Below are 12964 nucleotides of genomic sequence, written 5' to 3'. Positions count from 1 at the left end.
ATGCCATTGAGCATCCGCACCAAGTAGAGTAATAGTTTTCTATGGAGCCTATTGCTAGGTAATAACTGATAGATAACCTTTCTTTTAATGTTCTTGATATTGAGGGCAGACAGGTCACGGGACTAGGCTTTCCCTAGGAGGGTAATGCGCTAACCGGGAGAGGACAAGCTCCGTGTCGCTAAGCGAGGCGCCGAGCCTCCGATCCCACACCAAACGGAGCAGAATTGGATGCTGGACGGACCTCTGTTTCAATCCTCGAATTTATTCCCACGACCCCCAACAACCCGCGACAAGGAAAGGCAGCACCAGCAGCACAGCCCGCTATCCGTCGCTCGTCTGCAAAAATGGCTGCTATCAACAAGATCGCCCTCAACTCGCCCTCGAGGCAGAACCCCTCCGAGCTGGAGAACGCGATCGCCGGCGCTCTCTTCGACTTGGAGAGCAACACACAGGACCTGAAGGCCACCCTTCGTCCTCTGCAGTTCGTCTCTGCCCGTGAGGTAAGATCTGCCCGATCTATTTGGCACCGCACGTTGCAGCATCAGAATTTGTCTCTGGTCATTTGTGGGAAGGAGTGATGTGATATTCGTCGGAATGGGAAGGAACCTATGGTGGAATCAAGCCATGTGTGCTTGTGCGTCAGCTGGCGGTGCAATCCAAATGGAGGATGATTGTGTGTCCATCACTAGGCTGGAATGAAAGAGGGGGGCGACCAGAGAAACAATTTCTGATTCTACATGAGAATTGCCTGCGCCTGCAAAAAACCGCATATGCGCAGTTGAATAATCTTATCCCGCAAGAGTTGATCTGACGGTTTGATATTACAGGTTGAGGTCGGCCACGGCAAGAAGGCTGTCATCATCTTCGTCCCTGTCCCTCTCCTCCAGGGCTTCCACAAGATCCAGCAGCGGTACGAGCACATCCAGAACCTGGTCCTTTTTAGATTGAGATATCCCCCGAGACTAACATTTGCCAAAAATAGCCTGACCCGTGAGCTCGAGAAGAAGTTCTCCGACCGCCACGTCCTCTTCGTTGCTCAGCGCCGCATCCTGCCCAAGCCCAAGCGCTCTGTCAACTCCCGCACCAACCAGAAGCAGAAGCGTCCCCGTTCCCGCACTCTGACTGCTGTCCACGACGCCATCCTCGGCGACCTGGTCTACCCCGTTGAGATCGTCGGCAAGCGCATCCGCACCAAGGAGGACGGCAGCAAGACCCTCAAGGTCATCCTGGATGAGAAGGAGCGTGGTGGTGTTGACCACCGTCTCGATGCCTACGGCGAGGTCTACCGTCGTTTGACCGGCCGCAACGTCGTCTTCGAGTTCCCCCAGAGCAGCGCCTCTGACTTCTAGATGCCAATTTTTTTTCTCCCTTATGTCCTTTTAAAGTCTTCTATATTTTTCCTGTGATTAGGCCAATGAGAGAAAAATAAGTCTGGGATTTTCGAGAACAAGAACGCGGGCTTACGTCTTTTTTTTTTCTCTTGAAGTAGACAAGAAAAAAGAAGAAGGAAACTTGGGACGAGGAGGAACGGCAATATCTTGTTGTGCATTGCGTCCGCGGGCGCTGTGCGGTGGTGGGTAGCTTCTTGATCTGGTCCTTCGGGTTTAGGGTTCCCTAATGAAAAAAGAGGATGTGATGTGATGTGATAATATCATTCATGATCTTTTGGTCCGGGCTTTTCCTGTTGTTCGGCGTGGTTGAAAAACAAAAAATATTTCTTTATTTCATTTTCCTCTTTTTCTTTTTTTCTTTTGCGCTTATTCCCCAAGTTTAATTCTTCCGGTTCCGTCCCCGTAGTTCATGTAGAGGTTTCTGCGCACGTGGTTTATTTTCTCTTGTCCCGATTAAGCTTATTGTTTAGTAGGATTTAGTCCGTATTGCCCTAAAAGTCTTTCTGTTAGATCTATACCCCCGGGGGGGTATATCCATATATATAATGAGGTGTAGGACACTTAAGTTTCATCCAGGAAATTCAAAACAACAAGGGTATGTACGTAAATAAAGGGAAGATCATCTATCAACCAATCTAAGAACCACCAATATCTAAAATCCCATCTCCGGACTAATCCTTCCCACCCCTAACACCATCCAATACGCTAATTCCCTCTTGACCGTGTCTGAGTTCTGCCCCTTACCAACAGATTGCTCCTGATCGATCTGGTTCTCGGAGTCCCATTCCATCCGCACAAAGACAGGGATCTCCAAGACATCTTCATCGGGCTGGAGCTGTTGGTTAGGGTCCTTACTTTGTCCGCTCCAATCCAGGGCATTCACATTGGCATCGGAGTCGGCATCGGAGCCATCGTTATCATCGTCGTTGTCGTCATCATGCTGTTTCATGTGGCTACGTCCTGTGGCACCACCGCCAGGTAATGTCCCGGGCACGACCTCCAGGACGACGGTGGTCCAGTTTCGTCCCTTGTCCCACACTTTTCCGGCCTCTGCGACTTTCTCGGTGGAGCCTAGGGTGCCGGATCGGGAGGCGCGCGCGTCACCGGGAGCAGACGAACCCTGCAGGGCCTCGTCCCACACGTCGCTGTTAGCACCGATGTCGAATTGTGGACACAGGATGGTGACTTTTGAGGCCACGCGCCCAGGTGTCACCGACGGCGTGGCGAGTGTCACCCGCACCGGGTCAAACATATGATTCTTCAAGGTGAGCAGGAGCTGCACGGTTTTCAGCGGTGACAAGGCATCCAGGTTTGGCGCGGCGGCGGGTGCGACGGACGGGAGTCCGGCAAAGGGGCTGGGGACTAGGGGTTTGAGGGTTGGTAAAGGTATGTAACTGAGGGCGATGAGGCGGATGCGGAACCGGGTCGATTGCGGTTTGAACTCGGGTTTGACAAGGATATGCTTGCACGACTTGCAACGTTTCGACCGTTTTGTGCGAAGTAGCACCGGTAGCGGGAGGAGGTCTTCTACGAATCGTGCGTCGGGGGATTGGAATGTACGCTGTTCGATGGAAGCCATTCCGTCCCATCCGCAGTCGTCGGAGGCCATGCGTCGGATTAGTGCATTTTCTGTATCGGGTGCCGGCACCCTTAATCCTTCGCTGGTTGTAAGAGCTTCTCGCATGACTGGGGGCTTGGATTTCGGTTTCTTGTTAGTGCCGCCGTAGAGATTGCCTAGACGGGATGATGAGGTGTACAGGGACATGATACGGTTCAGGGCCCCCGGGGAGGAGAATCCAGCTCCAAAATCAGCCAGGGGGTCGTTAGGTGATGAGGAGGTCGATGCTATCTGACTCTTGTAGAAACCCTTCAGAGCCTGGAATCGTGACTCTGGATTCAATGGCCCAGAAGATTGCTCGTTGGCCGGGTTGGTCTCATCCCCTCTTATCTCGCTAGGCAAGGGGAATTGATCGTCAATCGAAGAATACGTGGATAGCGGGGACTTGAGGTCGCTAAAGGTCTTGGACATTTGTCTTCCCCGGGAAGAGTCCGTCATCTTGGACAATTGCGTGCGGATGTTGGTGGGCTTATCGAACTTGACGCCGATGTCTAGAGTCGTCCACATGCAATAACCGCATGATAGTACCCACGGGCCTTGTTGACTTCCACCTCCGGTGACATTCTCCAACGTAGTAACCGCGAGTGGAGCAGTACATATGGGGCAATTGAAGCAGTTTCTGGCGCATCTATAACGACCTCCTCCTTAGCATTCATTCGGTAAAGGTGATCCAATACACTTCTCAATGAACAACAACCTACCGATTCCCCTCACTCCGAACCATGCTACTCGGTGTCTCAAACAGACAGTTAGGGCAGTACCAGCATACAATCTCCTCCGTTATACATCGGGGACACTTGATCTGATGGCAGTCCTCGCAGTATAGTAGTTGTTCCGGCGGGTACAAAGAAAAGTTGGACCGGAGAGATCGCGGGTCAAATGTGCGTTCATCTTCAAAGTCATAATCTTGAGGAACCGGAGCATTGGGGTCCTCCGGATTGGACTTGTGGGAAGTTTCTCTTGATCTCCGCTTCCTGGCTGGATCGGGAACGGGGGTGTCGGCACATGGACAGGAGATGTAGGCGTAAGGGAAAGGACGCGACATGTTGAGGAGCTAAATCGGAGCGCGTATGGTCAAGTTAGTCATGCCCTAAGCTTGTATGCATTAGCCTTGCAAATCCAAAGAAACAATAGCGCGACCAGAAACAGTTACCCCAATAGGGGGAGATATTCTTAACAATTTGTACATACGCAACCATTAATAGATCCACAATGTCTTTACCAATATGGTCGTAATCGTTCCTCACAAACACCCATAATAGTTTCAAAAATCCGTAAAAATGGGCGCAAGCCCGCGGGGATGGAATTGTTGACAACGCACGAAATGCGGAGTTGAAATGGAATTTATCTAAGTCTGAAAGCTCCGCCGACGTCACGCCGCAAACTTCCCGCATTTTCATTAAATAAATCTAACCTCCGCCGCAACTTCTTCGACCTTGCACACATCATCATACCCACATAACCGCAATGTTCTAAGTCCTCTCACTTGATCCAAAAAGGACAATTGAAGCCCCCAGGACACAGCCATGTCTCTCCGCCAAATCCTCCGTCCGGCGGTATTTTCACCCCGGACATTCACATCCAGAGCTATCAGAACATACGCTAGCCAAACGCCCGGCAACCCCGTCCTAGAAATATTCAACCGCAAAGTAAAACATATACAGAAGGACCGCGCGGCCCAGAATGTTGAGGAAAGCCGGAAGACAGATTACATCAAAGATGAGGTAGCCATGCGGCTATGCGAGCGGTTACTGGTGCGTCTCTTCACAGTTACATCCATATCAATGAGAACCAAGAGGTTAACGATCTGGGATCTAGGACATAAAACGAGACATCCCGAATGTGCTCGACCTCGGCGCAAACAGCTGTAATATTGCTCGCGCCTTAACAATGCCCGACATCGACCCCGTCAACCCAAACTCACCACCCCTCGCAACCCGCATCTCGAACCTCACCTGTGTCGACACCTCGCAATCCCTTCTCCACCGTGATGCGGACGAGCCCTTCAACAAGGAGATTTCTATCAAGCGGGAGGTCATCCCCGACCTCGAGAGCCTTCCCTACAAGGAGAACACATTCGATGCCGTCCTGTCTTCCCTCTCTATTCACTGGATTAACGATCTACCCTCGCTACTGGCACAGGTAAACTCTATTCTTAAGCCGGATTGTCCGTTCATTGCGGCTATGTTTGGCGGTGATACATTGTTTGAGCTGCGGACGTCGTTGCAGCTGGCGGATATGGAGCGACGGGGTGGAGTGAGTCCGCATGTTTCGCCACTGGCGGATGTGCGTGATGTAGGTGGGCTGTTGAATAAGGCCGGATTCAAGATGCTCACGGTTGATGTGGAGGACATCGTGGTGGAATACCCGGATACATTTGCTCTCATGCAGGACTTGCAGTCGATGGGCGAGAACAATGCTATCTTGCACCGGGAATTGGGGCCGATGTCGCGTGATGTATTGCTTGCCAATGAGGCGATCTACCGGGAATTGCACAAGGAAGAAGGGTCGAGGGGCATCCCCGCGACGTTCAGATTGATTTACATGATTGGGTGGAAGGAAGGAGAGGGACAAGCTCAGCCTCTGGCTAGAGGTAGTGGAGAGGTTAATTTGAAGGATATTCTGGGTGGTGGCGATTTCTCCAATCAGCGATAAGATGAGGGAATTGTAAACTATATGTTGTTCAGTATGTATACTATACCGTTAGAATCTAGGATATCATCCATTTGCGGGGGGTAGAAAAGCGAAGACAGCGAAGTATGAACACAGGCACGAACGAAAAACATTTGAATATCAACGATTCCCCATACACCCGTTTATCTGTCCCCTCATCTCTATCTCAGAACTAGAGCCCAATCCGATCGGACTAGACCGTTCTCCGGTCCGTCATCACACGGACAATCGACCCAGTGCCCGCCACCTCCACCAACTTCTCATGCCAGCTCAACAGGACACTCATCTGCTGACCACCGCCACCTTCGCCAAGATTCCTGGCCTGAATCTGCGAGAATCCGGTGCTCTGAGGGGAGACCGATTTGCGAGGCGATTGCGCCCCGCTGCTAGGCCCGGGGGCCGCCATTCCCTTGTACCTAGTATAACAATTAGCACCCAGAGACATTCAACATCAACCTCGAACACAAAAGCAAATGCCTTTAAAACAAGAAAGGAAGAAACATAAAACATACAAATACTTCATCAAGCAGTCCGCTCGCTCGGAACCGCCCTGTCCATTACAAACCCCCTCCAGCACCCTCATCATCTCGCCCTGTCGAATTCCCTGCAACACCTCAATAACGGTAGCCAAGTGCACCTCCTTTGCGCGGTCATCTCCACCTAGCGGAGCCGTATCGAGGACAGCGCGCAGAGCTCCCTCGGCATCCCCGCTGCGGAGTAGCTGGCGCACCTGGGCGGCGACGTTTGCGGCTTCGCTGGATGTGGTCGGGGCAGGGAGGGTAGGGGGGAGGAGGGTTTCCATGGGAAAGTTGACGGAGGACTCCGGGTCCAGCACGTCGATGTTGATTGTGCGATAGTTGAGTTGAGCCATGGCGGATGTTTTTGTTTGTTTCGGAGTGTGGTTCAGGAGGTTGAGTTGGCTCGGAGGGTCTTAGATTATGGTAGGGGAGTGTGCTTGATCTTTCCGTGGTATGGCTAGGGATACGGTTGAGCGAGTAGGAGCCCGGCGCTGTTTGTATGTTAGCTAGGTTCCATTCACGGTCAGGCACCGTCATTATCGAGTCCGACGGTAACGGGAGCGGGGAGAAGAGGGACAGACAGGAGGTGTAGCAGCTCGTTGCTCTTCCTGTCCGATAGGGAATAGGGGCAAGGTGCACTGACCGTCTTCTTGGCTTATGCACGGGTCGAATTGGGCAGTGTGAAGGAAGTAAGTGAAAAAGTTGGAGCTACTACTCTGGATATCTTCGAGATGATGATGATGATGATGTGGGCGGCGTTGCGGCGGTGCGGAGGTGGGCCTGGACGCCTGAGGCATAAAATCAGTGCTGCACAGTATACCCAAGTACTAATCATTCTGTGTAAACGCCCATCTGCGGCTTTGGTACCAAGGTCGCTTCAAGTTTGCTCACTTACTTGAAGAATTCTTGTTGAACGTTCTATATTATATGTATACGAAATAGTAACACAGTGCTGATTCCTTATCCATCAGCTCAACATCATCTCATATATATAATCACAGCAGATAAGTAAATGAGAGAAGGCGAAAATCGGTTATGATATATGGAGCTCAAGGTATGCATTGAAAAGCAAGTTTCAGATTCAAACAAGTCCTGGCTAACTATCTACATGGGAGTATCTGTATATCGCAAAAATCATGGGCGCGCTAATCTAAAAGCCAACAAAAGTACAAAACACCCGCTATGCAACATAAAGACATCATACCACCCAGCCACTTTATGTGTATGTACAATAACATGCATGTGGTGCATCCGTTAACTAGTATACAGAGGGGAACTGCCCTGCAGCCGTGAGGCAGATCAGTGACAGTCATATCGTATGTTGGATTCGTCAAGAGGTCGTGATAGTAATCGGAGGCACTGTCACCGAAGTCGTTGGTGCCTCAGGGGTTTGCAGACGTTTCAGATCTGTCATAACGGTAGCCTCTTCGTCCGGTCTACCAATGTCTTCATTCTGGCGTTTGTTGAATGCTCGCTTGGTAACCCGTTGAATAGGTCGCACAGCAGACTTGAACATCTTCCCAACAAAACCCAGAGCCTTGCTGATAGGCCGCAGGATTAATGCTACGGTTCTGACAACAAAGTCAAGCGCGATCCCGAACGGCTTGTCGGGAATCAGGCGGAGAACCACAGCCCACGGGAGACAACCGATCGCACAGATGATACAAACAGCCCACTGGATGCTGTTCAGGGGAGTCACGCCGAAAGCCTCACCTCCGACATAGACGATCATAACTTGGCCGCCGACCATGATACAATTGATTCCAAGGAACCAGTAGTTCCTAAACATTCCTTCGAAGATATTAAACTTGTTGTCAAGCCTTCGGTTGTTGAACTCATTGAAAATCTGCATCCATACGAACGTGTTGAAGACGACGGTGGCGAGCTCTTTCTGTCCATTATCAGCACTGAGATGATCCTTGAGGATGTGGCTTCCGGCGAAATATAGCATGAAAGTTACGGCGAGCTGGTAAACTGCCTGTCCGAGGATCATCTTCCACATGACCACAGTAAACAAGGATGCACTCTTCGGGGCAGGCTTGCGATGGAGGATTTTTTCCGTCGGCGCATCAGTTGCAAGAGCGAGGGCTGCGAAGGTATCCATGATCAGATTAACCCAAAGAAGCTGCACTGCGCTCAAGACACTTTGATTCTCATTACTGTAGAGGGACGAAACAAAGGTGAGGACGACAGCAGTGATGTTGACCGTAATCTGGAACTGGAGGAATTTGGCCACGGCATCATTCACAGCTCTACCCCATGCTATTGCTGTTACAATCGAACTGAAGTTATCATCAAGGAGAATGATTGAGCTGGCTTCCTTGGCAACTTCTGTACCAGCGATACCCATGGAGAAGCCAACATCAGCAGTTTTTAATGCAGGGCCATCATTGGTACCGTCTCCAGTTACCGCCACAGTTTCTCCCAGATGTTTCAGCCGTGCTACCAAGATCCGCTTGTCCTCAGGCGATGAGCGGGCCAGAACTTGAAGACGTGGAAGTACCTGGTCCATTTCATCATCCGACAGCTGGCGGAACCTAGGGCCTTCCATAACAATTCCATCTTCTGTCTTGATACCACACGACGAGGCGATGGCGGTGGCTGTTGCTATGTTGTCACCAGTGACCATCTTCACTTGCACACCGGCAGTACGGCACTTCTCGATAGCTGCAGGTACTTCGGGTCTGAGAGGATCTTGGATGCCTACAACACCAACCCATGTCATGTCACGGAAAAGCTCTTCGAACTGAGCCACGTCTGAATCATCTTCTGAGGTCTTGATGTAGCTCGGAGGCCAGCTGGAAAGGTTTGAGAAATCGCGATAGACCAGCCCGATCGTTCGTAGAGATTTGTTGGCATAGGATTCAATAGTATTGAGTATCCTCCGGCTATCCTCCTGGGTGAACTGATCAACAGCGATGCCGTCAGAGCCATCCGTATCAGCTATCTTCGTCGAGCATGCTCTAGCCATGATCTCAGCAGCCCCCTTGACGAGAAGTCGATAGCCCACTGTAGGCTCCCGGTACACCACTCCCATACACTTGCGGGCGGAATCAAAGGGAATTAACTGCACTATCTCCGCGGATCCACGTTCAGCAGTGACATCCATGCCGAGGTTGTCTTTAGCCAGTTGTAGCAATGCTACTTCAGTTTTACTCCCGATAAACTCTTTCGCGCCATCCTTTTCCTCCTCAAAGGCGGTCGAGTTAAGTGCGATGCTTTTGATGATCAGGTCGCGCATCCTAGAGGAGAGTTGTTTGAAAATCTCAGTTGCGGTCACTGAGGAGTTGGAATTGTCGTCTTGTCCGAAGCTCTTTGGTCCCAGTGTCCCCGCGACCACAGTCATTTTATTTTGGGTTAGAGTCCCCGTTTTATCGGAGCAAATGACCGTGGCGTTTCCCATTGTCTCGCAAGCACGAAAGACGCGCACAAGGTTGTTCTCTTTGACCATCCTTGTTGTAGCAAAGGCGAGTGCTAAAGTTACGGCCAGTGGGAGACCCTCTATTTCTCATCAGTATTTCTATTATTGCAGCAATGTGAGGATGGAAAGCTAACCAGGAATGGCGACGACAATAACGGTAACAGCAACGATGAGAATATCGACAAATTCCTTTCCCTTGTGGGCAGGAGAGCCAGGATTGTCCGGGAGTTGAGCAATAAATCTAAAAAGCAATGCGAAGAACAGGATGATTGCGGCGCTGGAGAGGTCAGCCATGTTGTCTACAAGCAAAGGATTGTGTAACTTACCCAGAGCCCAACCAGCCGATCCAGTTGGCAAGCTTCCCCAACTTAACTTGCAAAGGGGTCGGATCATTGCTCTCTTGCAATGATAATAGGATGCGCCCATAGGTTGAGTACCGTCCGACGCTCGTTACTAGGTAGGTCCCTACACCTTCAAGGACCTTACCGCCGGAAATCATGAAAGGATCGAGCTTCTTCGTAGCAGTACCGTTTGCAATTTGCCGCCAGGCTTCATATCCATCTGTTTTCTTCATCTGGTCTGACTCGCCAGTAGCGGACGACTCGTCACACTTGATTCCGTGACCGGATATCAGGACACCATCAGCAGGGATAGAGTCGCCGGGCTCAAGGTGAAGAACATCTCCAACGGTAATATCGAAGATTGAAATCATGGACACCTTGCCCGAGCGGACGGCTTTGACTTCTCTGTCGTTGTTCTAGGGCTGTCAGACAGTAATCCACAGACACCAAGACAGAATACTTACACGTTTGTTCAAGTTGGCAAACTGCCTTTCTTTCTGCCAGTCGTTGGCGGCTGTCACAACGGTGACAATCAATATCGCAACGCAGATAGCAACTCCTTCGACCCAGTCGACCCCTGAGCCTCCACTGACGGTCTCATAGATACCCAGAGACAGAGATACAATAGCGGCGATAGTGAGCAAGATAATGATTTTATCATTGTATGCAAGCCAAAGCAACTTCAGAAAGCCCGTCGACTTACGAGCAGGCAATCTGTTTTGGCTGAAGATGCGTATGCGATCCTGGAACTGTGAGTCGGTTTCGGGTGCAGGTATCTCTGTAATTGAGGATAACTGTTGTTTGGGGTGGGTGTTCCCGGACGACGTCGCTTCTTGGAAGCTAATGGCGCCTTCTAAGTGACCCTCATCTACAGACAACCCAGCTGCCAAATCGGTCCGCAAGCCGCGTTCCAGGCCATGTAAGCCACCAAGCGCTTGAAAAGCAGCCAGGGACTTCGGATTTTGCATCTTATTGAGCTGGCCGGGTGAAAAGGCAAACTTATTATCTTGCACGATGAAATCATCTTCATTCCGAGCATCCGGATTCAAGGCATCTGCCACTGAGACGTCATCGTATACAGCTTTGGTGGTGGTAGCTGCAGAGTTTGCTCTTGACCTGACAACAGTGTCTGCGCAAGAGATAGTTGAGTCTGCTCTTGACCGTAAAGTTTCACCGCCAAGCGAAGGTGATGATGAATGTGATGATCGAGGGGGTCCATTCTGAACTGATAGTCTATCTGGACTGAGGGTTGACGCCATGTCTGGTGATAATGAAGATGGTTGGGCTGACGCTACGTCTGTTTGCCATGGCCCGGAAGAAACGGACGACTGCTTTTCTCTATATCAATATGCGTCCGAGTATGTCATAGTGAGTGACTTGAAGGCATTACCTCTCTGTTTGCAGGGGTCCCTGCGAAGGGGTTTAAAAACCCCTCCTGACGATTTTCGTTTGGGGTCAGCATTCTGCGACTAATACGCTGAGCTTATTTGCTGACCGGGACAGACGAAAGGCACATGAATATCAATATGTATAAAAAAGTATTAACCCCTCAATTAAGGGCATGTTCAGAAACCAGGTGATGGGGAAGGGTGCGTTCTTTTATCTAACAAGGAGGCTGTGTAGGTAAGTGCCGAGACTGGGTAATGTAAAAAAAAAAAAAAAAAAAAAAAAAAAAATCAGATAATGGTATAATCATAATTTGTTTATAAGATTTCTGTTAAGATTTTCGTTTGCCAGATACGGCTCTCTCACCGAAGCAGCAGGAATGCCAAGTTGTACCAGCTCAACAGCACACGACAGAAATACGGTCACAGCCAAGCCATCTAAGGAGAATCTGGAGCTTGCAGTCGATATCTGCAAGCTCAGCAGCAATTCCATGGAATATTGGTGGGTGCAGGGGTGTCCGGTCGTGTGAGTGGTTCCATCAACATGGATGGGCATCAGACTCCCACTTGCACAGCCTCCTTAACAATCTCCCCGTAGCTCGAAAGGGGGAACCCCAACGAGTCACAATGATCGGCTCTAATCCAAGAGCGGGGTCTGTCACCCATGCCAACGAGCTTCATGACCAAACTGACTTTGCCGAGAGCAAATAAACTAGCGAGTATAACCGCCAAAGGAATTTGGTATCCTCAACCATTCCACGTCCTCTCTCCTGAGAGGGCGCGACTTTGGCGTCTGCAACACTTCCCAAACGCGACCAGACGCGCGCGGGGGAATAGCTTACGGCCGATGTATAGCGCATTAGACAATCTGAGTGGCTCGTAGAAAGCGTTAAAATCCATAGAGAAGCGGCGAATAGAGACTCGGAGTCCGGACGGCGCTACGGACGGGAGAACACTGCAAACACACGGGTCTGGCTGATCGAAGTCCAGAATTTTGACGCCAAGTTGCCGTAACGAAGACCAGTGGGCTGCGCCTCCTTCGCCAATAGTTTCGAGAAAGCTAATTATCCATAGTTTTTCTTGTCTTGATAGAGCATATGATTTGCGGGATTGCCTCTATCATCCGTGACCGGAGTACATACTCCGGCGTAAGTAAAATAGAGCCAGGGACTAATTGCAACTGCATAACAATGCTCCACATACCAATCAGAGTTGTTTCTCGCCGAATAAGCAACGGGTGTGAATGCACTCGCCACATGTGGCTTGTGATGTGGCGGTGCGGGCTATGCACGGAAGATGATTTCTTCCTGGCTAATTAAATCACCATCAACCACGGCGTTTCCGCTCGCAAGGTTGCAAATGTGTGGCACTGGGCGATTCATGTCCCACATTTGATTGAGGCAAATCAACCAGTATCAGCGAACGCGCGGCGGATTCATAGCGATAAGAAATCGCTGCGTAGGCGCCGCAGCTGGAGGACTGCTAAGCGCGCATGTCGATGGCAAGTGTCGTCTGAAGCTGATTCCATCTGACGTCTGGATGACCAAGCTGAGGCTTAGAATGCTGAGAAAAGCTTGGTTGCCTGGAAGAACCATGTGGATGCAGAGGGTTCGTAGA

At 50.5% G+C, this 12964-nt stretch overlaps 6 protein-coding genes across 6 annotated transcripts; 3 read left to right on the top strand and 3 right to left on the bottom strand.

Annotated features, from left to right (window-relative positions):
* The first annotated feature begins 189 nt into the window (after nt 1–189).
* Nucleotides 190–1924, top strand: BDV38DRAFT_251382 (40S ribosomal protein eS7). The gene is made up of 3 exons (XM_032055041.1): nt 190–500; nt 828–910; nt 983–1924. The coding sequence occupies exons 1-3, from the start codon at nt 345–347 to the stop codon at nt 1347–1349; spliced, it is 606 nt and encodes a 201-aa protein (XP_031911805.1). The 5' UTR covers nt 190–344; the 3' UTR covers nt 1350–1924.
* An 80-nt stretch (nt 1925–2004) lies between these two features.
* BDV38DRAFT_131448 (putative dynactin Arp1 p62 subunit RO2) lies at nt 2005–4305 on the bottom strand. The gene is made up of 3 exons (XM_032051303.1): nt 4201–4305; nt 3711–4104; nt 2005–3637 (listed from the first exon to the last, which is right to left on the bottom strand). Exons 2-3 carry the CDS (start codon nt 4052–4054, stop codon nt 2044–2046), a joined length of 1938 nt encoding a protein of 645 aa, XP_031911804.1. The 5' UTR covers nt 4055–4104; nt 4201–4305; the 3' UTR covers nt 2005–2043.
* Nucleotides 4306–4385: 80 nt separating this feature from the next.
* Nucleotides 4386–5899, top strand: BDV38DRAFT_131424 (uncharacterized protein). Its single transcript, XM_032051302.1, has 2 exons — nt 4386–4763; nt 4828–5899. The coding sequence occupies exons 1-2, from the start codon at nt 4536–4538 to the stop codon at nt 5662–5664; spliced, it is 1065 nt and encodes a 354-aa protein (XP_031911803.1). The 5' UTR covers nt 4386–4535; the 3' UTR covers nt 5665–5899.
* Nucleotides 5876–6553, bottom strand: BDV38DRAFT_284615 (actin-related protein 2/3 complex subunit 5 family protein; the record flags this gene model as incomplete). Its single annotated transcript, XM_032060311.1, has 2 exons — nt 5876–6098; nt 6195–6553. 2 exons carry the CDS (start codon nt 6551–6553, stop codon nt 5876–5878), a joined length of 582 nt encoding a protein of 193 aa, XP_031911802.1.
* Nucleotides 6554–7068: 515 nt separating this feature from the next.
* On the top strand, nt 7069–7494 carry BDV38DRAFT_131398 (uncharacterized protein). Its single transcript, XM_032051300.1, has one exon. It carries the CDS (start codon nt 7243–7245, stop codon nt 7456–7458), a length of 216 nt encoding a protein of 71 aa, XP_031911801.1. The 5' UTR covers nt 7069–7242; the 3' UTR covers nt 7459–7494.
* Nucleotides 7495–7530: 36 nt separating this feature from the next.
* Nucleotides 7531–11221, bottom strand: pmcB (putative calcium-translocating P-type ATPase(PMCA-type); the record flags this gene model as incomplete). Its single annotated transcript, XM_032060310.1, has 4 exons — nt 7531–9701; nt 9756–9898; nt 9948–10378; nt 10427–11221. The coding sequence occupies 4 exons, from the start codon at nt 11219–11221 to the stop codon at nt 7531–7533; spliced, it is 3540 nt and encodes a 1179-aa protein (XP_031911800.1).
* Nucleotides 11222–12964: the final 1743 nt, after the last annotated feature.

This window comes from Aspergillus pseudotamarii, assembly GCF_009193445.1.
Source record: "Aspergillus pseudotamarii strain CBS 117625 unplaced genomic scaffold BDV38scaffold_40, whole genome shotgun sequence".
Lineage (NCBI taxonomy): Eukaryota > Fungi > Ascomycota > Eurotiomycetes > Eurotiales > Aspergillaceae > Aspergillus > Aspergillus pseudotamarii.
This window is presented reverse-complemented; position numbering and strand designations above follow the sequence as displayed.